Genomic DNA, 27223 nt, shown 5'->3' with positions numbered 1-27223 from the left:
GTTACCTATTTGATAGTGTATACATTATCAGCAGCAGTCAACTAGAAGTGCTTGTGCGGGGCTGAAAGTCTCTTTTTTATTGTCTTAACTGTGTTGCTTTTGGGCTCTCGGGCAAGAATCTAGTTATATATATCATGTATGTGGAGGGGGTTGCGGGGTGCCCCTAAGCAGTGAGTGGGTACCGCGACCCCCCCTCCATCCCTCAGGGGCAGAGCCAGAGGAGTTCCTCCATGCCTCACCACGTATAAATACCCACAGAAGCACACGCTGCACGCTGACACACTTGAGTCATCCCAGAAAGTTTGAGCGTGCTGCAGCCCTCGTACAAATACACTGACACACACACACAGAGCCGGGGAAACTCTTCTCACTCTCACTGGTCAAATACCACCTCCCCCCCTTCCCTCCCACTCACTCACTCACTCACATGCCTCATCTTCCTCTCTCGGAGCCAAACTGTGTTTCCAGAATCGCTGATCTGTCGGTAACATACCACTTAAAAAGCCCGCTGAGAGTGATATGCACACAGACAAACACACAGGGATACACGTCTTAAATGCTTCATTTGTAAATTTGTATCTAGCAGAAAGTAGATTTACATATTACTGTACGTGTTTACGCACTTGACACTTCAGTGCACACATATTTGTAGATGGTGACGTCCGGTTGGCAGTAATGGTGTGTGTGGTGCAGGACATGATTGGTATCTATGTCGCCACACAAGATGATGACAACCGACTGACAGCCACTGTCATCACCTCACTAGAAATAGGCAGTGCTGTAATGCTTCTATTTGTATGTTTTACCAACATTGTGATATTGTAGCGATGCTTTAGGTGATTATTTAGCCGTCTTTGAGTGTATTTTCTTTTCATTATTGTGGAAAACAGCTGATTAAGATGACTTTAGCTGTGAGGTACAGTATGTCGCCTAAGACAGGAGTATGATGAACATCTCTGCAAGCATGCGCTGAGAGTTGTCCCGGATCAAATGTGCTTTCCGTGTAAATGCTCTGCATCAAACAGAAGGAACTCACCACATCATGCAGGCTATGGCACAATACTTTTTGCAATACATGAGCTGTTTCCTCTGCTGTTTGAATCCTTTCAATAGAGGATTTTAAAAAAAGTCTACTCTACCTATGAGACTACTCAAAATTAGTCATTTGGTAAATGGGGTTCCATTGTCTGCATTTAAATGATTCAATCTGAAATTAGTCATATAACCTGTCAACGCTTGAATGCAGTCAAAGAAAATGATGCATACACTTCTTGTACTTGGTGCAAATGTGCCTAATGAAATATTGCCTGAGTGAAACATGCATAAAAGCAAAACGGTGTAAAGTCTACATCAAAAACCTTAAGAACGGAAACTATTAGTCAAAAAAAAATTAATTGGCAACTATTTTGTTGAATTGTTAAAGGAGGATTTGCAAATTTTAATACAAAAAATTGTAAACTGAGTATGACTGATGCCAGCTTTGGCTTAAGGAAAATATAAATGTGAAAAATTTGTGATTTTAAAAAAATTAATTTTATAGACCAAACAATTAAAGGTAGAATGTTTTTGGCATCATTGGGGGGAAAAATCCATAATAATCTTTCAGCATATTGTAAATCAAGTGTTCTGAGAGATAACTAGACTTCTGCACCTCCTCATGGCTCTGTTTTCAGGCTTTAAAACATCTAGCCTGTGACGGGAGACTTTGGCCAATCACAGGTAATTTCAGAGAGAGAGAGCGTTCCTATTGGCTGTTCATTCAACGAAGGCAGCTGTCAAACACTCGCAAACTCCGACCAAATGGTGAAACTAGGCAGTGCTGATCAAATATGAATCAATATTCTGATACTGTAATGCCTATTTCTTGCCTCAAATGTTTTCAGAAACATCAACAAACAGTGAGAAATAGGCATTACAGTAACAGAATATTGATTCATATTTGAGCTCAGAGACTGCAAGGCTCTAGCTTGGCTCTGATTGGTTGTTTTTCTCCGGGTCTGTGAAATCTTGTAGATGCCATTAGGAGCACCGGAGGACACAGAGGCACATGTTTTTTTTCAGATTACCTGTCTCATGCACTACTGTCAGGATATAGTGACCGTTTTATAAAAATAACTTTTTAAAATCTTATTTGCTCCACTGCAGCTTTGATCGATTAATAGAGAAAATATCCTGCAGATCATAATTGTAAGATGTAGCCCTAAAAACCTTTAATATTTTGTCAGAAATGGTCAGAAGTAAAGTGAATGTGAAAGAAGTAAATGAAAACCTTCTGAATAGATGTTGAGTGGAATGAGCTCGTCCTTGATGTTAATGTATTCAGTGTAGATGTTAGATTGTAACTCTGGTTTCATATTTCATGATATATCAGTGAAACCACTCTTATTCCATAAATTGCTTCATGTAAGAGTTTCCCTGACGGGAGTTAATTTTTCAGCCTGGCTTTTACACCCCATGATCATATGACTCTGACCTTGAGAACAGATGTTTGAAGCTTTATACAACTTGGGAGAAGTAGGTTTCAACTTTTTTGAAATGACGGTTTCTTGATCATAACCCAGCACATTTGTTCAGTTTCTCCTTCTGACATGATTTAAAGCAGCCGTGGGTAGAAATGGAGCAAATATGATTTAAAAAAAGTTATTCTTATAAAACGTCCCTATATCCTGACAGTAGTGCATGAGACAGGTAATCTGAAAAAAAATCATGTGTCTCTGTGTCCTCCGGTGTCCTACGGTGCTCCTAATGGCATCTGCAAGATTTCACAGACCGGAGGAGAACAACCAATCAGAGTAGGCAGCGATGACCAAATATGAATCAATATTCTGTTACTGTAATGCCTATTTCTCGCCTCAAATGTTTTCAGAAACATCTTGTACTGTTTAGCTGTAAAATGAGAAAGTGTGTGACCTGGCAGCCATGTCGAGATCAATTGAGGAAATACCAAGCACCGCCCACCAGCTGGAGCAAACTTTCTTATTTTACAACTAAACAATACACAACAAGATGTTTCTGAAAACATTTGAGGTGAGAAATAGGCATTACAGTAACAGAATATTGATTCATATTTGATCAGCGCTGCCTAATTTGACCGTTTGATTGGAGTTCGCGAGTGATTGACAGCTGCCTCCGCTGAATGAACAGCCAATAGGAACGCTCTCACTCTGAAATGACCTGTGATTTGTCAAAGTTTCCTGTCATGGGCTACATTTTTTAAAGCCTGAGGACAGAGCCATAAAGAGATGCAGAAGTCTAGTTATCTCTATGAACCCACAAAAACTGTATGTCTGCTGCAGGTTTAAGTTGAATCCAGGTTTTGTATCTTGGACAGTTTTGCATAAATGGAGAGAACTTGTTGAGTTTGTAGCCTGGGGGTGTGCAAAATTAGGTGCCAGGCAGCTGCTTGGTAAGCTTGTTTACTCTATCAGACATTTTGGTGCAGTACCAATAATTATCTGATGTGCCTGTTGAAAAAACAACTTAAGTTGAAGCTGTGGCCTGTGCCCTCCTCTGGAACTGTTCAAACAGTGAAAGTGGCTCCTGTGCACAAGGTTTCCACTAAGTCGGTTGATTGTAGGTCATTTACTAAGTGAAACATGTTGCTGTTTCTTTGCTACAGTTGCATTATTACTTAGACCTCAGTTCTCTAGATCAGAGCTGAGTAACCTACTGTTCTCATGTTGGTAGTCACTGCTTTCAAACCCTGTCTGTTTACCTGTACGTTCTCTTTCAAGTTGCTTTCCAAACTGCAGTTTATCAATGGGAAGTTCATGCACTCACTCTAGATGTAATCTGTGTCCAATGATTGATTGTTTTACTAGCTCCAAACATGTTTATTCACCAGTGACTGATTGTTTTCGTAGTTCATTTTCAGGCCTGTCAGTCATTTGGCAGCGTGTGGCAGTTGGCTTGAGAAACACACACCATTCAGGCTGCAGAAGTAGGCTGCGCTCTTAGTTTGCATTTGACTTGGCAGATGAAGAGGAAATTGCATTCTTGTGTTTTTTTTCCTTCAGAACTTCCACTAAAGTCCTTTGCATATTGCGTTTTGGCTGGGCTTCCCTTGTAGTTTATTAACAAGAAAAGACAGAAACCGTTGTGATGCTGATCCAGTTTTTTGAGCAGAAAACAGTTGGCCGGTCGAGCTAACATGCAGCAGTGTTTCCAGGCTCTCTGTTCAGTTCAGTCTCACGTTACAGTTATTAACCCTAACAACTTAACAACCTGTTGACTACAATGACAATATTTAAAAGTTGCTTTTCACATGCAGCCACATCTTTCCGTTTGTGTTTGTATTATAGCTCAGATCAGGCCCCTTTTTCAGTTAAGTCAAAAACAAACAGTTTATTTGCTAGTGTGGGAAAGCCGTTTTTTTTGGTCAGCAAACACGGGAATCAGAGAGCTTGAATTGTGGCTTGAATCCAGGAGCATGCTTGGAAATTTATGGGCATGGAAAATGAGTGGGAAATGATCTCTTCCTCTGTATTGACGAGGTGAACTTGTGCACAGCATCTTACCGCTAACTGCTTCCGTGCCGATACTCGGGATCCAACTGTAGGCCTCGGGCCGTATTCAGTTTCTCCCAGTGACGGAATGCTAAGAAAATTCTTAGAATTCTGAAGTTTTTTTCCCTTACAGTTAAGACTAGATCCTGGTAAAGATAAGTTATTCACAAAGCATCTTAGCCCTTAAGAGAGCTCTTAAAGTGAAAAACTGTTAGTAGGAGGAGGACTTTTAAAGGGCTTAAGAGTTTCTTAAGCAGAGGAGAAAACGACAGAGAGACAAAGAGGTAGGAGAAATATTCTCAATGACATTGTGATTCTGAATGACAAGTAAGTAATGAAATAGATTTAATACTTATTACCAGGATGTGAATATACTACTGCTCAGGTAGGCCTGTGTTTTCAGACATCTTGTGAGCTACATACTGCTGCATACATTTCTATTACCTTGGTGTGTATAAATGGCTTTTAATCCGAATGTTTTATGCTTTGATTCATTGATTTATTATTAAGGTTTTTATTTATTGTCTTTTATTTATTTTTCTATTTCTTTGCTGCATTGAACTTTCTAATTTGTAATTGCTCTGTGTACTCTCTGTTTTTATGGCTGTGAAGCACTTTGGAAACTTGTTTTTGAAATGTGCTATATAAATATAGTTTATTATTATTAGGCCTATAGATTTCACTGTCCATTCTATGCCCATTATTAACATATTTACATATTTTAGATCAACCAATCGCACCGTTTTAAAAAGAATGTGTCATACCTATCAACGGGGTCAACCTAGGGCTGACCCAAATGCTTCGAGGCTTCGACCGTTGCCATGGTATTCTACCTACATATCACTATTCAAATGCTTCGTTTTTTCATATTTTTTTATTATTCATAAATAAGTATGTAATAATAATGTATAAATCCCCAAATAGCCAATGAAATAAGGAATAATCCTACAACATTATTATTAGGTATTCTCAGACAGATATCGCTGTTTGTTGTGTGTAGAGGTGTGTGTGTGTGTGTACAGTAGTGCGGCAGCGGGACTGTCTTGGGCACTGAAACTGGGGGAGATGGAGACCGACAGACAGAAGAACGTGTCAACATGCTGTGCCACGCTTCTCCATGAATCTTCAAATATCTTCAAATATTTCTCACCGAAACTTCAAAGCCCAAAAAATGGCATCTGGGACAGCCCTAGGTCAACTACAGCTCCTTCCTGAGTTTCCTAGATCACTCCTAAGATAGGACTCCTTGCTATAAATGTTTAGGCTAAGTTAGGAGCTCTCTTAGAGCAGGGGTTACTTGAGGTCCACTTCTGATTGTTCAAAAAAATTTCCGAGGACCACCTTCCCACATAAATGACAAACAGGGCTATAAATATGTCTTATGCCACTGTCAGGTGTAATGACCCACATAATATTCAGCTTACCCTCACCCATCACCGCCTGCCATTATGAATCCAAAGTATTGAGGATCATATTGTGTGTCCTAACTTAGGACAACAATCACACGCTTTACTGCTGCAGGAGTGGCTGTATCTCAGTGGGTGGAGTGGTCGTCCTTTAACCACAAGGTTGGCGGTTTAATCCCCGCATGTCGAAGTGTCCTTGAGCGAGACACTGAACCCTAATTCCCAATTCTGTAAAGGGGAGACTCATGGGTACCCATAGAACTCATTTTCATTCACATATCTTGAGGTCAGAGATCAAGGGACCCCTTTTGAAAATGGCCATGCCGGTTTTTCCTCCTTTGGAGTGTTATTTCTCAGTCATCATGTCAACCTCAGTGTTTGTGCCCTTGAACGCTTCATGCATGAGTAATGAAACCAACTGTGACCTTTTGCAGTATGTACACACACTCACACGCACAAGCTCACGTTCTCTACATATTTGTATGATATGGCTTTGACCTTGAGTAACCTCGCAGATCTGTGTCCTGCTCACACACACACACACACACACACACACACACACACACACTGACGAGGGTGAAGCATGACTGCCGATCTCTTTGACATCCCAGATGACACAAAACTCGCCAGCAATGCAAGGTCATCGTGACATGCACCCACACGCTGTCAGACACCCACACATTCTCCATTTTTTTCTCTTGGGAGCTTTCACAAACACACATACACATCCACACACACACCCCACCCCCCCTCAGTGAGACTGGCGTAAGCCCCATGCTAATAAGTGCTGTGATTTCTGTCAGTAGAGTTTGTTTGGGTGCAGGAAGATTAGGTTCTCAAAGCTTAATCAAAAGAGATAGCATCCATTGGACATATTTGTTTTTCTCAATATTTCTATTAATCTTCAGTTTTTGTTTAGTGGGTGTGGTATCTCTTGTAACTCCAGGCACAATGGTTGCTGTATGCTAGATAGAACACAGGATGCTAGTTTGTGTGTGTTTGAAAGGCTTATCTGTTCTTACTATCTGTGTCTTTATGCCTGTCTGTTTAGTGATTAGAACACACATTATCATCAGTGTGTGAACTGTTTGGTTATGATGCTCCATGTTAGTGATTTCTTTTTACAACAGGTGACTATTACTATCTGAAAAGCAGCTCCAAAGCTAAATGATGAGCTTCAAAGTCTGGCAATTTTTGTGTAATTTAAATACACAATATATTTTACTTTTGTGTATTTTTCCGCTCTTTTCTTTTGTTCTATACATTTTTCATATTTTTTTCTGATTTTATGTCATTGTAAATTGCACATCTTTTATTATTATGTTTTCAAATAAGCTATCAATTATAATATGTAAATTCTCACTAGTTTCTCATCTATTATATACAAAATGATTATCCTGGAAAATAAACCCTAGATTGATATGGAGTCAGATCAGTCTCAATGTTAATGAATGCACACAAAAGGATTCACAAATGTATTTTGTGATTTATACATAAATTACAATATTTTTCAATGCACACAAAAATAGTTATTGCTGTATATAAATGTAAAAAAAATAATCCACATAGAAAAAATAAGGTTCACAAATATATTTCTGACGCACACACAAATATTTCTTGTTTTAAATAAATGTAATAGAAATCCACAAATATATGTATTTAAAAGTATTTGCAATTTTCATTAAAAACATATTTGGATGTTGTTACATTTCTATACAAACTGTTGAACCTGCATTTGTAAATGCTTGCAATATGTGAACTTAATTGCATTTGTGTGTTGTTTTTTTTAAGACTCCCCTAACGTGCACCGATCTACAAATGCATTTTTTTTCAACAGGAAATTATCTGTAGCCAATCCGATGTCTCCCTCCTTTTCAGCCAATCGTAATGTGTGTGTCAGCGCAGAAGTTGTACTGATCAATCATACATTTGTTGTATTGTATTGCTAAAGAGAGTCACTTTGGATGAATCTGCTAATTGTGTGATAAAGCGCATTGAGCACCTGAAGAAATTAGTCAATTGGACCTCTGGTGTTAACAGCTAACTTGACCCATAATACAGTTTTGCAAAAACATGCTGTATACCTTTAACTCTTGATTGTTTGTGTTTCTAAAATGTGGCCTCTACTCTTCCTGTCCTCCTCAGAGATGCTCGTCTGCCGCAAGTTTCCAGCTCTGGAGGATTTTTGTCTTGTTGTCTGCCATGTCTGCAATCAGGTGGTCACTCCTCAGGGCATCCTCACACACTATGGTAAGACACACACACACACCACAGGGCATAGGCACAAATAATAACCTCAGGGCATAATCGCACACATCACCAAGACACACACACGCCTCGGGGTATCTCCAGTTGTCACTCGGAGGCACAAAACTAACATGCTCATGCGCACACACACACACACACACACACACACAAACACACACAGAGTCATTCAGATCAATGCAATAGTTTCTATTTATCCCTTCAGGGCACTTTGAAACATAGTTTACAACTTATCCTCCAGTCCACACTAATAAACACCACTCGGTTATACCTTTTAATGCTCAGCAGGCTGATAATGACTGAAATACACTAAATAATTTACAGAGTAATGGACCAGATGTAGCATTGTGAACAAGCTTTTTTTTAATCCAAGAAATAAGCATATGGACAAAGCCAATTATTGCTACTATTTGTACTCCAAAAAATGTACGCGCAAGAGGAATTATGGGTAGATTAAAAGATGAAATTACACATGTTAATAAACCTTACCTTTTTAAGACTATTTGTTATTTAAGTGGTAGCACTGTTGATTCCCGCCTCCCATTGGCCCCCGCACCCTGTCCGTCTACCTCTTGTTTGTTTTCAATTGTGGCTCCACTGAGCGTGCTCGCATCTGCCTGCGAGCTGCTGCTTCCTTCTGTTGGCGGCACGTGCACCAGCCTGAGCCGTCTGTTTGAGGGGGGTGGGGGGACACACACACACAGTCACACAGTCACGCTTAATGAACACACACACCCTTCTCCCCGAGAGGAGAGAGGCCGGCGGAGTTGCATGCGCGCACATTCTCACTTTCTGTTTCTCAGCAGAAAGAGGTCAGTGGTATTGTGAGACACACACACACACACACACACACACACACACTCCTGGCGAACGCTGTTGTTTTGTCCCCGCTCCTGCCCCCCCCCCCCCCCCCCCCTCGTTGGCAGCGTTTCTACTTGCTGACACGTACTCCGAGTCGGGTAACAACAGGTCTGATGCACATGCACACACACACAGTCAGGAGTGGGAATCTCCTGAGAGCTCCCCATAAAACAAAGCTACCCTCGGGCCATAACATGATAACAAGCAGGCGACCAGCAGGCCAAGTCACATAATGACTAGTAGAAAAGTCGAATGTGTGAATTACTTTAATCTTGTTTCATCATATACTTTTATATTTAGAATCATTTTAACTCTAGAAGGCACACTGTCCAGCCACTTTAGTTGATTCATTGACTACATTCTTAAATTTGAAGCATTATACACTCGGGCTGGGACGATTCACCTATCTCCCGATTCGATACTATCACGATACTTGGGTGCCGATTTGATATGTATTGCGATTCTGCAGGAATTGTGATCCGATATTACGATTTATTGCGGGTTTTTTCTAACTTTTTTAACACTAGTATGTAGTCAGAGATGTGCTGAAGTCAAATATATTAATCATTGTCTGGAATTATTTATAAAAAAAATTCCAGCAACCCAAAAATCAAAGAATAAAGACATTTCCCTCACACATTAGTGGCATTTTCTTTTTAATTTATAAGGGACATGTCATGTTTTATACTTTTGGTGAATATAATCCATCAATCTTATTTGCATATATGTATTTTGTATATACAGTTCCCTTTGTTAACACCTTATTTTGAAAACCGGACATAGTCACACATGTATACTTCCTCTTACCTCGCCAAGTCCGTCGCTAGCTCTCCCGTCAGCTCCGTTCTCTTTATACATCCATGGTCAGCTCCATCGGGGCCGTTTGAATGCATTTAAAATACTGTAAATGTCAGTATATGGGTGCTCTACAGTTGTAGCGTCGGACGATTTGACCACGGAGATGCGAGTGACGGCCGGCTTGAATGCACGTTATGGAAATACGATAACGTTTCCTGTCCATGACAGAGTAATAAGCATGCAGCTTTAGCCATGATGTCTAGCTCTGCTTTTCCTGGAAATGTGTGAAACCCAAATTGTTTCCATACTTTACTGTATGTGTAGTGTTTACCACTTTGAATTTAAAATGTGAGGATGCAGGTCGTATCCACGCCGACCCTCCGCCGTTTTCTGTTTTTCCGTTTCTGCTCACTGCGGCCGGCTGCGGTTTGTTTTGGTTGAAGGATACGGAACAGATATGACGTCACGTTACTCAGACTACAATAATAAAAGCAGTAACTTCCTTCTACCTCCGCATAGACTCAAATGAAGCAAATATATAGATTCTGGCATTAAAAAAAACAATTTCAAAACCGTAAATAAAAAAAAAAAAAGAATCGCGATACTTAGGTGTATCGATTTTTTTTCCCCACCCCTATTATACACACAACTACTCTGTGTCATGACATGACAAATGCTCCTCCTGGCCTCTGCTGAGAGGATTGCCTCTAGGAACCGGCACCTGTTAAGATTTTCTTCTGATGTTTTATGCATTTCCTCCCATTGTTGCTCATTCCTCATGTTACTGGAATATCCTCACAAGTATAGTGCCATTGTTCCCAGCTGGGGATTCTGCTTCCAAATGTTGTGACTCTGCATTTACATTCATTGCAATAGCCTTGTATGTCCATCATGGGATCTGCCTTCATGCTTGACCTGTGCGTCGAATCAGCACTGAGGCTTTACATATACGGAAATGCATGCATGCACGCACGCACGCACGCACACACAGAGTAGGAGGGGGTTGGCTGCCTCAGGGGTCAGTGGCTCTGAGTTATACACGCCCAGTTTGCTGCTCAAGCTTTGTTGTGTGTCTGACGAAGAGAGTGGTCACAGCTTCAGCTAGGACCTGTGCTGGATGGGTGTTTAATATATGCCACGTCTTCTGTTTAGAAAGGTTATTGTATCTTATATGTCAGAGACTTGCTCTATTTGTTTATTTAAATCTCCTTAGAGTAAGGTAAGCATGTATATTCTTGGCATAAGTGGCCTCAGTGGGTATCAAATAAACCCCTCACACTGGCAGTGTCTGTATCATGCTCTCTCCGATGAGCCTGTGAAGAGAAATTTGCTAAGACATAGTTTAATGGTGGGTGAACATCAAAGCTTATTATGGACAGTTAGGATGTTATAAAGACAGTTTCCCAGTGAAGATTTACGATTTCTCTACTCTTTTCAGCAATGTGGGGAAATTATTGAAGCTTTCTTCATAGTCAAGTGTCTCCCACTGTACAGATGTGAAGCCAAAATATCCCGGATACGGGAGCTACCATATTGAGATTTTGAAGTCATTTGGAGCCAGAGTATGCGCAGTAGTGATCAGGCGATGGAGCCGCGGTATCGAGGTCACCCGTCCGAGCCAATCGCGAGCCGAGCACAGCCGCAGCTTGCTAGCGAGAGAGACTCACAGCTGCCAATCATGACGTTTGACCCCCTTTTATATAGCATCAAATAACTATTTAAAACCAAACTTATCAGAAAAATGAACAGTTGAACATACATCAGCGTGGTAAGAACTACCTAAAATGACAAAAAAAAACATTTTTGGGAAAAATGTATTTGACGTGTACTTTGACTTTTTAGTTTGACCCATCCCCTAACATGGAAGGGGCGGGGTCTGTCAACTCTCTCTCTCTCGTCCCGTGTGTGAAATCGGACACCTGCTACTCCGTGCTGAGACTCCGTACGGAGCAGACACTTTTATTTTCAACGTGTAAAGTCCGTCGTCAAAAATTACTAAATGGGTTTTATTTATATATATAAAGAACCAAAACGACGGCTAGTAATGTAATCGGTGTATGCCCGAGCATATCGGTAACACTGACTACCACAGCAAGCCTACTTTACTTTAGGGTTGCTGTGATGTCTTTATATACAGTGTATGGTTGGTACATTTGGGCCCTGAACACCATGACAAATTAGAGAATTCAAGAGTCACAACTGATGATCTGATTTGTGTGTGTGTGTGTGTGTGTGTGTGTGTGTGTGTGTGTGTGTGTGTGTGTGTGTGTGTGTGTGTGTGTGTGTGTGTGTGTGTGTGTGTGTGTGTGTGTGTGTGTGTGTGTGTGTGTGTGTGTGTGTGTGTGTGTGTGTGTGTGTGTGTGTGTGTGTGTGTGTGTGTGTGTGTGTGTGTGTGTGTGTGTGTGTGTGTGTGTGTGTGTGTGTGTGTGTGTGTGTGTGTGTGTGTGTGTGTGTGAAGCGTAAGCGTAAGCCATGCTTTTGAAGCTGTCTGTTTGGATGAATCAGCACTCCGTGCCGTGTTCAGATATATCCTTCTCTGCACTCTTTCAGTCTGTCTCCAGTGCTGGTGGCCTGCTGTGTGTGAGTAAGTCCTGTGCACGATGAAAGGCTTGTTGCTGTTGGTGGGAGTGTCTGTCTCTCTCTACTCGCCGACCAACTTCTCTCTGTAGTGGTGGATTAATTGAGGCTCTGAGGCAGGTCAAAAAGAAATATCCTCTATTTTCTTTCGGTTTTATTTGCGCTCCTAACTTAACAAGTGTTTGGGCTGCTCGGTGCTTCCCTGTCTGTTGTTGTGCCTGAGCTGAAGTGCAGTTGTTCGTTTCACACGATGTTCATCTGTCGTCGGAAAGTTTTGCCCTTAACCACAGACGTCCTGCTTAGTTTCGTTTACTGGTGGTGTTGCTCATTTCGCTCTTGTGTTATTGTTGTTGCGGCTTGGCTGTGTGCGAACCATTAGAAGAGGCTCGGGACAGATAAAATGCCAGCTTACTGTATGTCAGACGTCTTTCCACTTAACTTTGTGTTTCAAAATGCAAAGTGCATGGCATCACAATCATTTTTACCTCATCTGAGGACCAAAAGGAGAGACATTTCTTTTCTGGACTCTTAATGCATCATAGTATCTATGCAAGAGAGCAATGGTTCACAACCTCTTTTTGTTAACCACATCTCCCCTTCATAGCGATCTTTTTTTTCATTACCAGCCTCCATGCCTACTGTCTTTTTGGCCAGCTAATGTTTAGTCATCTGAGATTTGAAAACATGATGTGAAAATGTAGTTAATGTAAATGTTGCCTTGTTTTTTGCGAGGGGAATTGTGTTATTGTTCACTTGCAAAAGACATAAACAGCTGTCTTTATATAGATTTCCAGTACTATGTGTACTACCAGAATCCCACTGCTTTTAATATACTGTAATATAAGCCTAGTTTCCTTCGACCCAGTGCTTCTAGATAACCTGAATAACAGAACTTCACAGATGCTTTTCTTAATTTCCTCATATCTATTTCTCTCTCTCTCTCCTCCTGCTCCTCCTCGCTCAATGTAAACAAACCCAGCTGAGCTCTGAGAGCCTCCGCTTCCTCATCACGCAACGGCTCCACCCACAGGATGAGTCAGCGGCCAATCGGCAACCAGCTGGGCTCTCAGCATTGCCATAACGACAGGCAGGCGGGAGGGAGCGTAGTAGCGAGGGTGCCCTTGTGGTCGGGTGGCTTAGTGACCTTGCCTGGGCAGCCGTCCATGTATTGTAAATCAGTACGGTTAGCTCCCAACTGGCTCCTCGCTCACAGGATGAGCTCTGTTCCAAAACTATGAAGAAGAAGTTGTTTATCATTCATTATGTCTTACTGTAGATACAAGTATACTAGCTGTACAGAGTTTAATCATTTTTGTTGGCCTACAATTTAAGCTGCCCATAATTATGTTGTTTTAATTTTACAGTTATAAATATATAGTTAACCTTAACTTTTATTCTGTCATTTTGCAGAATTTTTTTTTTTTTTTTTTTATTCAAATAGTAATTTTTCATATTGAAAAATGCAGTATTTAAAAAATGTTTTCTCTTGTATTAAATCGAACAAATGAACAGGAAATAAATCCAAAGAAAAGCATGCAACAGAGATTGAATAGCAGGTTGAGTTGGACCCACAAATTCACAAGAAAGGGTATACTTGGCCTGTCCAAAGAGCATATCTGATATCATATTTCTTCAGATGTTTTATTTACCTTCTTCCTGCCTGGTAAATTAGAATAATGCTGAAATCAGAAAATACAAAAAACACCCATACAGGAAAAAAAAATACACACATTTCCCAGTTTCCATTGCTACAGTACAGCTTCATTGAACTGTACAGTTGTGCTGACTAAAATGGTGTGTGAAATAATGTGTGATTTAATGTGTGAATTTGTTACTGTCGTAGCTGCATACCTGCAAATGTGTCTCTGGACTTTGATCCTGCTACTCTGAATACAGCTGCCTTCCTCGTCCTCTGCTTCCACTGGCCTATTTACACACCTGCCACATACATATACACACACACACGCACACACACACACACACACACACACACACACACACACACACACACACACACACATTCTCACATACGCTAATTATGCTCTTGCAAGGTATTCTCATACATACATACATACATACTGCATGCAGAGACGCTCTGCTTTGCATGCAAATTACATATAGCCTATACTTTGGACAGAAACACACGTACACTGGCAGTGTATACGTTCTCAACATGCTATCATACCCACACACACACACCTGTTATACTTATGCACGCAGAGGCTAATCTCTTCAATGCACACTTTGCACACACGCACACTCTCCCTCAGTCACCTGCAGCACACTTTCATGTGCACTCTGAGCAAACACACGGGGTCAGTCAGTCTGTCTGCTCTGTCCTTTTTGTTCCAACGTGCTGCTGTTAGTAGACTACTACTACACTCATTAACCTCGTTGTTTGACATTGTGACACACACACACTCACACATGTTACACACACACAGAATCCCTTATGCTGCTCACTGAGTGAAGCATGACATCACCGCTACTTAGGAGTTTGTTTTACACTAAGGACACCCTTTTCTAAAATTATACTTCATGTATTTTGCAGCACTTTAACATCAACCAAATAACATACCTCTGTGAGGCTTTGGCATTGCTTTAAAGGAATAGTTTGACATTTTGGGAAATACGCTTATTCACTTTCTTGCAGAGAGTTAGATGAGAAGATCAACACCACTCTCATGTCTGTGCGGTAAATATGAAGCTACAGGTAAGAAATGGTCAGCTTAGTTAAGCACAAAGACAGGAAACAAGGGGAAACATCTTAACACATATCATCTGTACAAAAAGCAAAGTGTAAAAATGACACTAAAACGTGGTTTTTACTGGGGTTATGTGCCGGACTGTTTTTTGGCCACGCTAGCTGTTTCCCCCTGCTTTCAGTCTTTGTGCAAAGTGAAGCTAACTGGCTGCTGGCAGGATGGTGGATACATATTGACTCTACAGACACGAGAGTGGATCAGTCTTCTAATCTAACTCTCATCAGAGTTGGATTATCTCCCTCATCACGCTGGATGAGGGTGAGAGGTCCCTTTGCTCTGTGTCCTGTACGTGCCCTCAGATGATGTGATGGACGCGCAACAGGGGTTTTTGGGGAAATCTTTGTCCGCCGTGGACCGTAGGCCGAGCGGGCACTCCTCTGATGGCTCAGCGACTAGCTCTTGGTTGTGTGTTGCGATTTGCACAGGTTACGAGCCAATGGGAGACACTGGATCTCATGCAACATTAACATTCTCTTAAATGTCTCTTAATTTTCTGTTCAGAGAAAAAAATACAAGAAGTCAACTCCAGATGCACCAAATGTTCTTAAACATCCAAATCTGCTTTGACGCACGCACGCAATATCATCCAAGGGATTTTATAGTCTTAATTTAGATCAGAGGACCAATAGTACTTATTTAACGCACAAATTTAATAATCCAATCATTACATTACTCTTTTATTTCCTTGCAAAGGACAAACCATTTGTGGACTGTAAAAACAAGATGTTTTTTTCTTATCTTGGTAAGAGTGCTCTTGACCTCTCGAAAAATGTTCTCTTACCTAAGAGAAGAGCAAAAATAAGACAACAAAGGGAGAATCCCAGAAATCAATGGGTACTAACTAGGGCTGACCATTGCCATGGTAATCGACCTCCAAATCAGTATTCGAATGCTTCGCTTTTTTTATTTGTTTTTTTTAATATATAGAATAATAGGTATAAATCCCAAAATAGCACATGAAATAAGGAATAATCCCACAATATTATTCATTATTCATATTCAACATTATTATTATTAGTTATTCTCAGACTGATATCGTTGTTTATTGTGTGTAGAGGTGCGTCTGTGTACAGTAGTGCGGCACTGTCCTGGGCACTGAAACGGGGGAGATGGAGACAGACAGAACAGAAGTGTGATGTCGTGCTGCGCCACGCCGCAAAGCTCTGAATACCATCATGCCATATTACTAACAAACTAAGAACAAATCATGTATGGGAACAAAAATAAAAGGAAATTTGTTCTTATATCGCTTCCTACATGAGGCCCATTGTCTGGCTTCTTCACAGTCTCCCATCTTTACCTCTGTGCTGTCATACCTCAGGGATGTGACGTCTAGTTTTATGTGCTTGGTGCAACGTCTGTTGGAGCACCGTCCTGTTGGGATTTACACACTCAAGTTACGTGAGGTTTCAAACTTAAAGGCCTGTGGTTAGGTGTGCAGCACACAGTGGCAGTTGGGCCTGAGTTGCTGTATGCACAGATTCAGGTCCAGCCTATCACATCCCTATCAGCCTTCACCTCCAGTGTTTACCAGTAGCAAAGCCTGTTAGAGGGTAACACACATAGTCATAGAACTGGAGTTACATCCAGGTATTTTATCTGACTCTGTTAGTCTGTCACAGTGTGTGTGCGCATGTGAGAGAACAGTTGTGTTAGGGAGTTGTTGTTTTAGCTTGACCTTGGCTTGTACATGTCACACTCTCTGTCAAGTATTTTAAGGCAGGGCCTGAGAAAACATGTTTGCGGGACACTTGAGTTTTGTATATTTGCTGTTTAATCTGTAATTGTGAGCATGTGTGGCTATGCACACAAGTGCAGTTGCATACTTTTGTTTTGTTGATGATTGTGCATGGATTTGCAAAAAGTAATTGCGTTCATGTTTCCAAGGTGAATATTAATGATTTCATCATGTCAATGCTCTCCTCCGTTTTTAGATTTGCATCTTATCATCAGACAGGAAATTCAGCTAACCACAAGGGCCGGTCCCTTCCCAAAACTAACAGTTGAATCTTGCTAGATCCGGCAGATGTTGTTTATATACCTCCTGAAGCAGCCGGTAGATTAGAATAACTATGTTATGAACATAACATAACACCTCATTTCATATCATTTTAGATACTTTTACACTGTGTTACTTTGTGCACAGCCCTCCTCCTTTCTCTGTTTTTTATGACATGTTCGCCCCTCTGTTTTCATTCAGGTAGCCGGGGTGTAGTTTCCCTGTGAGACAGTCAGAGAGAGACAGACAGTCCTGGACCACACCCCCTTATTCTCTCCCCACCCTCCTCCCACAAAGACATGCATAGCAAAAACCGTAAGTTTGAGCTCCTCTCCTCTCCTACTTCCCCCGTCCCCCCACCTCCCACCCCACAACCTTGTGATTTATCCCCCTCTCTTTCTGTGTCTCAGCATCCTTTAACTTGTGTATTCCGATCAGATCTGGGTCAAAAATGTATTTATAATTGTTGGCTCCTGTTTGAACCGCGCACATAATAACAGATTGGTGGAGTTAATCACACAAGGACACTTCAGATGGTGTCAGGCAAGTTGCTAATTAGAGAAAAGTACACTAAATTGATTTGTAAATGCTTCTATTTTTTTGGTGGAAAGGATCTGGCACCGATTTGTCTCTCCTGTGTTACAACACAGCCATCTGGCACCTAAGCACCGCAGAAAAAAAAAACCAAGTTGGTGTAAATACAACACCACACTACACTGAGGTGCTAATCGGATGCAAATCAGATAACAAAAAAAGTACCCAGATCAAAAAAGTACCCACTAGCAATGCATGATCTTGATAGTAGGAGCGTGTCTTGAGGTGTTAAACACTTTTTTCTCTGTGTCTTGACCTGTTCCAGAGAAGCGCCACGGCTCCCCCGCCCCCTCCAGGAGCCCCCTGGTCCCCATGAAGCCCAAAGCGCCTGCAGTGGCCCCCGCTGTGGCTCCCGGTCCTGGGGACACGCTGGCCTTCAGGGTCCCTAAAGATTACCCTCACTCACGCTTCAGCAAGGCGCCTCTCGCTGTCTACCCACCAAAAGGGGCACGGAACAAGACGTGGTGGGAGCATACTTCTTTTTTTAATATTCACACTCACCCACGTCATTTTTAGGAGCTGTCGGAGTTTCATCAAATGCTGCTCTCAAAACATTTAGTGTTTTAACTCCACTCTTCCCCTCCGCAGTGTATCCCTTCCAGTCGTCAGCCTGGAGAAGATGCCCTGCCTCAGCCGCGCCGACTCCGCATCACACGTGCGCCTCACCTCCGCCTCTTCCTCCCCCTCCCCCTCCTCCCTCAAACCTCCGTCCCTAACTCCCCCGGCCTCCCAGCGGTCCAGCGAGAAGCTCGTGAACGGTCGTGGCACCGGCGGGCCGTCCACGCCGCGCCCCACCACCTCTCCATCCTCTCTGGACGGGCGGCCCAGCCCGGCGCGCTCTCCGCTGGACAGGCGGCTGTCGTCTACACCTTCTCCCTCCCCGCTGGACCGGAAACCCTCCCCGTCGCCTTCCCCTTCTCAGAGATCTGGCGCTCTACCGCCGCCGCCGTCGTCGTCGTCGTCGCCATTGGAGAAGAAGCACCAAAACGGGACTAAGACTTCCTCCAGGTCACAAAAAAGACTCTCAGGTCAGGCCTACATTTTTTTTCTGTATTGATCCCGGTGAAATTCCTTGTGCATGCATGTTTGTTTGTTTTTCTGGCAGCTTCGGCTGACTCATGGATGCAATTGGGTTCTAAATGTCGCTGAAGAAGTGGAAAAAATTTAATAACTGAATCATTTTCCTGCCTGGTTTGTCATATTGATTCATCAACCTATAAGTCACAAAACAGATTCTGTAACTTTTAGTCTACAAACATTCCTGTGCTGGTAGAGTTCAATATTTCTGGCTTTGCTCCTTGAATTAAACTCTTGAAGAGATAGTTCGGGTGTTTTAAAGTGGGGTTGTATGAGGTAGTCAGTGTATTACCTACAGTAGAAGACGGTCGACACGCCCCCAGTTTGGAGAAACAGACAGGAGTTACCGTACGGTGGCAAAGCGATGTACTGCTGTGGATGGGGTCTGCATCAAAAAGTATTTTAGCCACCTAAAAGAAAGACCCACCTAAAAAAATCAATATCAGTTTAAATGTACGCTATATTAAGATAGTTTACCTTGCTGTCAGACAGCTACACAGGCTATGTTTCCGATGGGGAGCCGCTATCTATGCTCTCGCCAAAGCAACCAGACTCCATTGAAAAAAACTTAATTTTACCTCGCAGAACACGAGGATCGTGTGATAGACCAGAAATTCCTGTGTTTTGCGAGGTCAAATTTCAGTTTTTTTCAATGGAGACTGGTGGCTTTGGCAAGAGCATAGATGGATACAACGGCTTCGGTTCCTTGTCGGAAAGGGCTGTCTGACGGCAAGGTAAACCAGCGAAAATATTCTAACTATAGTGTACATTTAAACTGATATTGATGTTTTTTTAGTTGAGTCTTTCTTTTAGGTGTAAAAATATGATTCGCTGCCGGCCCCGTCCACAGCAGTACATTGCTTTGCTTCTGTGAGGTACGTTCTGTCTGCTTCTCCAAACTGGGGGGCGTGACGACCATCATCTACTGTAGGTAAGAAACTGACCGTGGATAAGTACCTGATACAGCTCCACTTCAAAACACACAAACTATCCCTTTAAGCTTTCCATGCCTATGCTTTAAAAAGCTCACAAACTCCCTATTTCTTATCTCAGTATCGTTTGGAAAGCTTCCAGTCTGAGTGTTTGGCTGCAGACAGGACAGTGGTGGGGTGAGAATGTGTGTGTTTTAGAAAGGGTGAAAGGCTTTTCTCCATCCTCTCACTACTTTCACTATCTTTCTCACTTATTTTTTCTCCCATCTACTGCTGTTTTCTTTCTCATTCTAACTTCCAAACTCAACTTTTTTTTCCTCTTAACTTAACGTCGATGCACACAAGTTAAACTCGTGGTCATCTCAAAGTAAGAGAGGTAAAAACAATGCAAAGCAATAAAGTCAAATTTGTGATGGATGCTTGGTTGTTGTTGTCATGATTCTCTATCCAGCGCTCCCTCTCCTTCCCTCATTTCTCTTTTGGTTTGTGCTGCGTCTCGCTGTGCTCCGAGCCTCTGATTTACACCCTCTAATTCACAAGCTCCCGCTGCCAGAAAGCTGCTCGTCTTCTTGAGAGATTTCCCCCACCTCCTGCGTCTCTACATTTTCTCATCCTCTCACTCTCCACCTCCTGCCTCGACCTCCTCGTTTCTCTCTCGCACACTCATACTCTGGCCTCGTTTGTTTTCTCTTTCGCACACTTTCGTCTCCTCCTCGCTGTTGGTGTTTTCTCTCTGTTCATCATCGTCTTGTTTCTCACTCATCTTGTTCTTCTGCTTTTTTTTTTCTGTTGTTTGATTTCCTCTCATCAGTGTCTTCCTTTAGACTGCGTTCACACTACCCATCTTCCTCTCTCTCTCTCTCTCTCTCTCTCTCTCTCTCTCTCTCTCTCTCTCTCTCTCTCTCTCTCTCTCTCTCTCTATCTCTCTCTCTCTCTCTCTCTGTCAACTTCCTTTTAAAGTCTGTGTCAACTTGTGAGTGAACATGTGAGTTTGTTTATGTCTGAGTGCATGTTTGTTGTTGTCCATGCGTGTTTGTTCGTCTAACCGTATGCATGGGAGCTGTCTGATACTGCACAGAAAGATTACAGGGATTATAGCAAAGGCCAGCACTAGATTACAGCCTTCTGACAGCAACACTGTTTAAGATAACCTGCTGACTGGAGGTTGCTGTTGGCCGGCCAGTTTGTGTGGGACTACAAAGGTCTCCCTGTGTTTCCGAGCAATGCTTTTGCTGTTGTTATCAGCATAGAAAATTCACTGAAGTTTGGTCTCCATGGCTCAACTTAGTTTCAACATTCACCATTTGATCCAGGATGTAAAACATTTGCAAGTAGTGAGTGGTATTAGAAGGTTTTTATGTATGTAAATAGAAAATTCACTTTGTTTTATAACTTTTTTAGCTATTTGTTCACCAGCTGAAAGGACTTGTCAACTAAAGCTACAACGATTAATCACTTAGTTGTCAACTATTAAATTAATCGGCAACTTTTTGATAACCGATTAATCAGTTTGAGTCATTTTTTAAGACAAAAAAAGTCAAAATACTCTGATTCCAGCTTCTTAAATGTGAATATTTTCTGGTTTCTTTACTCCTCTATGACAGTAAACTGAATATCTTTGAGTTGTGGACAAAACAAGACATTTGAGAACATCATCATGGGCTTCGGGAAACACTGATCGACCTTTTTCACTACTTTCTGACATTTTTTAGACCAAACAACTGATCGATTAATCGAGAAAATGATCGACAGATTAATCAACAATGAGAATAATCAACTACTTTATGGCAATCAAACAATAACAATCGACAAGTTTAAAACAATGGTCTGGTTTGAGCATATTATTAAAAACACAAAAGTAATTGCCCAAAAAGTCACTTGTAAACATTTGGCAGAGCTACATCCTGGATCAACTCTGACCTACCTTACATACCACAGTGCATTGTTGTACAACACGGTGGATGCATTATTGTTTGAAATGACGGTTAAACTGAGAAGTTATTTAAAATATGTGCTGTCATTATAATCGCTCTTGTTGCTGCCTTTTTGGATTTTAGGGACTGAGCAGGTAGTTCTTATTTACCAAAACAATACAAAACTAAATGTGCTGTAAAAGAGTTCAACAAAACTGATCTGAACCACCAACTCAGACCAACTAGATGACAAAGAGAGGGGGACATATATACTGTATACTGGCTGGTACAACCTTTATGAGTGATGGCTGGTGGACAAAACATAACATAACTGCACAATAAACATTACACAGACGGGTTGCAACTCAATATAAAGTGAGGGGAAATTATATTAGCAGATGTTTTTCTTAATCTTTTTAAATCTTAAAAAGCTCCATTAGTTCTTATTTATTACTAGTTTAAATACTCAGCTAATCTGCTTCTTTAGCACAGTGTGGATTTGGTTTGATCAGATTTGATAAAAGTGAAACTACTCACCAACTGTTTGTCATCTGATTTAAATGTTGCTGAATCCTGCACACTTCAAACAAGAGAGAGTAGCACAGAGAAAAAATGAAACACAAAAGTATCTCTTGTGAAATAACCCAAAGTGTTCCATGTTTGGCAGATGACTGAGAACATTTTGTAAGAATATTTCATATCAATCTCAAGTGCTCTTTCTTTCCTGAGGCTTTTTCTAAACATTTTTCTACGAGAAGAGCTCTTTAAAATAAACATCAGAGACGTTGGCTGCAAACTGACACCGTCTTTAATGACTCCATTTCATCATCGAAGTACAATTTCTATTCATTAAAACAGGAGAGGGTTTCCTGGGCTGTCAGTCACAGTCGACTCCTGTCCGGCTGCCAGCACGTCCTGTCAGGAATGATTTGTCACAGCTTGCGGGATCTGTATCTGTTTGAAACTGGAAGCACTGCTAATAATGTCACACAGAACAGTACTATTAGACTACAGTAGCCTCATAGCACAGCTGAATGATTGAATGAACAAAGGAATATGTGAATAGACAAATGTCAGTGAACAAACTGCCTCCTCAAAGGAGACAAATTAATATACTCGTTGTACTGTGAGGCTCCCAGGAAATTTGATACTTGAAAGAGGGAGGGAAATGACTAAATGATGGTCTTTATTGCCAATCTAATATGTGTGTGTGTGTTTACATGTGTTACAGGGAGAGTGTTTGATCCTAACAAGCACTGTGGAGTCCAGGACCCAGAGACTAAGCGGCCCTGCACGCGGTCTCTCACCTGCAAGGTAACGCACACAAACGCTCCACCTGTGTGTAATTTTCTGCGTAGACAATAATAGTTTCTGACCTTCCTTCCTGCTTCCTGTCCGACCAGGAAAGCAGCTTTGTTTATTTATGAGAGTAATAATAATATTGAAGGGTTGCGCTGTCATCACACGCCATGACCCGGTCTGCCGCCCCGTCTGTCTCCGTGATACGTCTGCACATCCCATTTTCTCTGTTAATACCGGGGTAGCAGTGCCGAGGCATTACAGGGCCCACACTTCCCTTGATGAGGTAATTATAGATGTCGGATGAGGCTACAACATCTTTCAGCAGTAAAATTCTGTTTTACTGCCCTTTAATTACTCCTAGCTTAAGTAATCACTGCAAACTGGTTTGTAATTAGAGATGTATCAGGCTCGTGCGTTGATATTGTTTGGAGTGGCTGAGAGTGTTTTCAGCTTTTTTTTTTATGTCTTCATTTCTACTAGTAGTCCCAATGGCAACCATCATTTTAAAGAAAGGGACATGTTTAGGGCTGCACGATTTGAGGAAAATATGTACTATGGAATAACGTTGTTGACTATCGCGATAACAATATTATTTGCCATAAATAAACATATATTAAAGTGTCCTTAGTTCTACCTTCCTGCTGCTTTCAGTATTCTACTACAATACAACAAATTGCTTGTTGAATTAAAAAAATTAAAAAGATTTTTTAGTTTTATTGAACAAATTTAAACATTGAACTGAACACAAAAGACACAAATAAAAAGAGAATGATAGCTGCATTTACTGATACTCTCTTTCAACTAATTAAAAAAATCCCTGAATGCAATATTGTAGTCTTTCGCGATGTGTTTATTGCACAAGTTGATATCGCGATGACGATTAAGAAAACGATATATTGTGCAGCCCTTGCCCTGTTTCCCAAAAAGCATCTTAAGGTTGAGATGGCCGTGAACTCCATCTTAGTAACCCAGTCCAAACCTTTTTCCTCTCTAGAGCTGCCTCTTCTATGCAGACTTTGAAATATTGCTGTCTTTGTGTTTTTTTTTTCATTTTGACTCAGCACTGATCTAAAGTGCACACAAATCCCTTCTCCTCTAGTTTATCTCAAATGACTTTATAAACCTCACTATTTTTGTGGACTTTATTTAGCATATTCTGTAGGTTCTCTTCGGCCCAGATGTCAAGCATATATAGGACTTCTGCAGAAGTCCAGGTCAGTCCTCTCCCACTCATGTTAACGTCGTTTAACTGTGTTCATCTCAACAAATGCCCACACAAGCAGCCTGCGTTGTGGTTCACTTGGAAACGGTCCGAGACCACCTCTCGCAAGCAGTCTAGGACCGGTTGTTTTGGTTCGCACCAGAGTCCGATTACTGCGTTCACAACCGCCCAAAAGAACCGCACCAGAGTTTAATTAAAATGTACTAAATGTTGGCTTGTAAAAGCGCCCTAAGGGGTGTTTCCCAAAGGTACTCTAATTTAAGATTAAGGCTGCAATATGATTTGCGATATTAGAGGGAACGATCATTTTTACATCATTATTTTCATTTCAGTGAAAACATATTAAAATGATTATGATGTGATTTTTGCGAGGATCTGTAACAAACAAAGGTGTTTTCTTAAGTCTGTAGAAGATGATGTGTAGGCCAGGACATCTCTGCAGCACCACAATATTTAATTTAAAATGGTATTTTGACACACATTTTGCTTTTAACAAATATTGCACCTCCTACTATTCAAACATTTCCATAAAATTTCAATTAATTGTGTAGCCCTATTTAAGATGCTCTTAAAAATGATTTTAGATCAAGGAGTACTTCCTACCGCCTCACAGGAGGCTAAGAGAGTCTTAAGAAACCTGCAGGAGGAACCGAAAACTTTCATGATCACTGATGCTCTCTGGTAAGCGGTGTTTCGTGTAAAGTTAGTGATGATTTTTAAATGAGAAAATAAAAGATAAAACACTCATAAAGTACAATTAATTTGTGCATCTGATCTTCCAGGTTCTGTTGCCGTCGTCCTGCTTGATCTCAGGTTTATTATGTGTTTAACGTCTTCCTCAAGCGGCAGCTAAATCAATCAAAGTTTGTTATTCATGATATTTATGAGTATATAAGATGCACCTGTCACGTCTTACAGCATTTGAAGAAGCCTCTTTGAGTGAGTACAGGAAACACGTTTCCTTCCAAAAGCCACACCAGCTGTTTAAACCAGTATTCACCAGCCTCGCACACACATCCTTTTTAGAGGACTATTGGAAAACCAAATGTTTGATAGCTGGTTACCTTCCAAAGTAGTTGGAAGGGTAGACAGGCTCACCATGCGCCGGCAGTATTTACCCACGTTAGTCTGGTGTGACGTGGGCAGCAGCATGGTGCAGTGATTATGGAAACTTTCCTGAAACCAGAGAGCCGTGATTCAAGCCCCTGGGAGTGCAACTATCAGCCCTTGCTGAATGAGCTCCACTCTGTTAATGAAAGTATTGATATGTGAAGAATTCAAAGTCTCTCTGGAAATAACCTAATATCTCTAAGCGGTTAGTGCTTATTAGCTCACAGAGGGACGAGCATGAAATTGCTATTAACCTTTTTTTTTGTGTGTGTTTTTGGCTGCCACAGACTCACTCCTTAACCCACCGCCGAGCCGTCTCCGGCCGAAGGAAGCATTTCGACGTCCTCCTGGCCGAGCACAAGGGGCGGGCGAAGGTGAACGAGGGAGCGAAGGAGAAGGAGAGGGAGGGATCGCAGGAAGGGAAGGAAGGCAGCAGCCAGAGCATCACGTCACAAGAGACCTCGTGTCCCAGCAAGCCTCACTGCCCAAACGGACGACCTCTGTCCATGCTGAAGCTACGGCTGGCCAACGCACACATACCCAGGTAAGACAGTGGACGCCCACACACGCAGTATCATCTGTGCATCTGTATACGGAAGCAAAGAAAGGCCGAGGATCGATCAGATCCGTGTCCAGTCAGATTATGCTCTCTCATGTGATTAATCTTCCTAGAATATGAGGGGAAGAAGTATCCTTGGTGAAAAACTAATTATTTACAAAGAGGGACATTTCAAACCGCATAAATCCATAAAAATAGTACGTAAAATATTTAAATGCTATAAATTTAGTAGCATTTAAACCCCAGTATTGGTTATTAATTTTCACAATTAGATATTTAGTTGCTTATAAAATTAAAAATATTAAAACTATTTATTTATTATTTATCATCAATTTACTTATTTTATACAATTTACTAGTTTTCCAAATGATTTAGTATTTTTATAATTCTATTTCTTTACGTTCTTTAAATCAAGTACTAATCTCGTATTAGTAGTAATCTGTTCTTTTAAGGAAAAGCAACACTTTCTGAACAAAACTCTTTTTATTTACTAAGCATTATTTATATTTCCGTATTTATTTTGGATACAGTGTACCCAGTGATTTAAGACTTTTACTTTTACAGCTATTTATTTTTACTCTTACTTAAATAGGACTTTTAATACTTTTCCACATCACTGGAGTTGAACTGTATTGGGCCTGGACAGATGGATGATGGGCAATCCTTGTCTGTTCATGTTTTTCCCACCAGGGGATGCTGTAAACAACAACAGCGCTATAAGAAGGAGAAACAATAGAAACTCATTTCCTCTTTCCATTCAGAAGATGATCCTGTGTTTGGAAAAAGGAAGTTATTTGGGGTTTTGTCACTGTACAAAACCCTGAGAAATGACATTGATTGCTGTGTTCGTGCAGATATGACAGGTTTTCTTGTTTGCTTCTCTGTTTTCATCCATCACTTCCTCTCGGTTAACCACCTTCTTCCTTCTCTCTTCCAATCTCTTCTTTGCTTCTCAATAACACAACATTTTCTCTCCTCATTTCCATTTCCCTCTGTCTACCTCTCTCTATTTCTGTCTCTTTCCCCTTGCTCCCTCACCTCTCTTTTCTTTTATTCACCCCTCTTTATTTCTACCATGCCCCCCCCCTCCAGGGTTCCCGGCTCCACCACCTCCACCTCCAGTCCTCTGCCCCCAGCACCGGCCCCCGCCCCGGCCCCTAACCCAGAGCCGTCTCCCCACAGTTTGGTGGCGGCAGCAGGAGACGGCGGTCGACTTTCCAGTGACGAGGGAGACGCAGAGACTCCCGAGGACACTGACAGACCTGCCTTTCACTACTCCAATCGCCACCCACAGCCTTTAGGGGTAAATACTGTGATTACTAATGCTGCACTAACACA

The 27223-nt window shown here is 41.5% G+C and overlaps 1 protein-coding gene across 4 annotated transcripts in view; it reads left to right on the top strand.

The window, feature by feature from the left end:
* atxn7l1 (ataxin 7-like 1) overlaps positions 1–27223 on the top strand; it is a 38768-nt gene that overhangs the window by 2438 nt on the left and 9107 nt on the right. For 2 of the 4 annotated variants that reach the window (XM_074626234.1, XM_074626233.1), the window contains exons 3-8: positions 8057–8161; positions 18036–18234; positions 18359–18798; positions 22924–23006; positions 25614–25870; positions 26978–27188. In XM_074626234.1, coding sequence (XP_074482335.1) covers positions 8057–8161; positions 18036–18234; positions 18359–18798; positions 22924–23006; positions 25614–25870; positions 26978–27188 — 1295 coding nt within the window. Of the gene's footprint in view, positions 1–8056; positions 8162–13391; positions 15126–17377; positions 17492–18035; positions 18235–18358; positions 18799–22923; positions 23007–25613; positions 25871–26977; positions 27189–27223 lie in introns of all 4 variants that reach the window. The other 2 variants (XM_074626236.1, XM_074626235.1) reach the window with 2 other exon arrangements.

The sequence above is a fragment of the Sebastes fasciatus genome, chromosome 23 (genome assembly GCF_043250625.1).
Source record: "Sebastes fasciatus isolate fSebFas1 chromosome 23, fSebFas1.pri, whole genome shotgun sequence".
Taxonomy (NCBI): Eukaryota; Metazoa; Chordata; class Actinopteri; order Perciformes; family Sebastidae; genus Sebastes; species Sebastes fasciatus.
The sequence above is the reverse complement of the archived record's forward strand: the minus strand, read 5'-3'. Positions and strand labels throughout refer to the sequence as shown.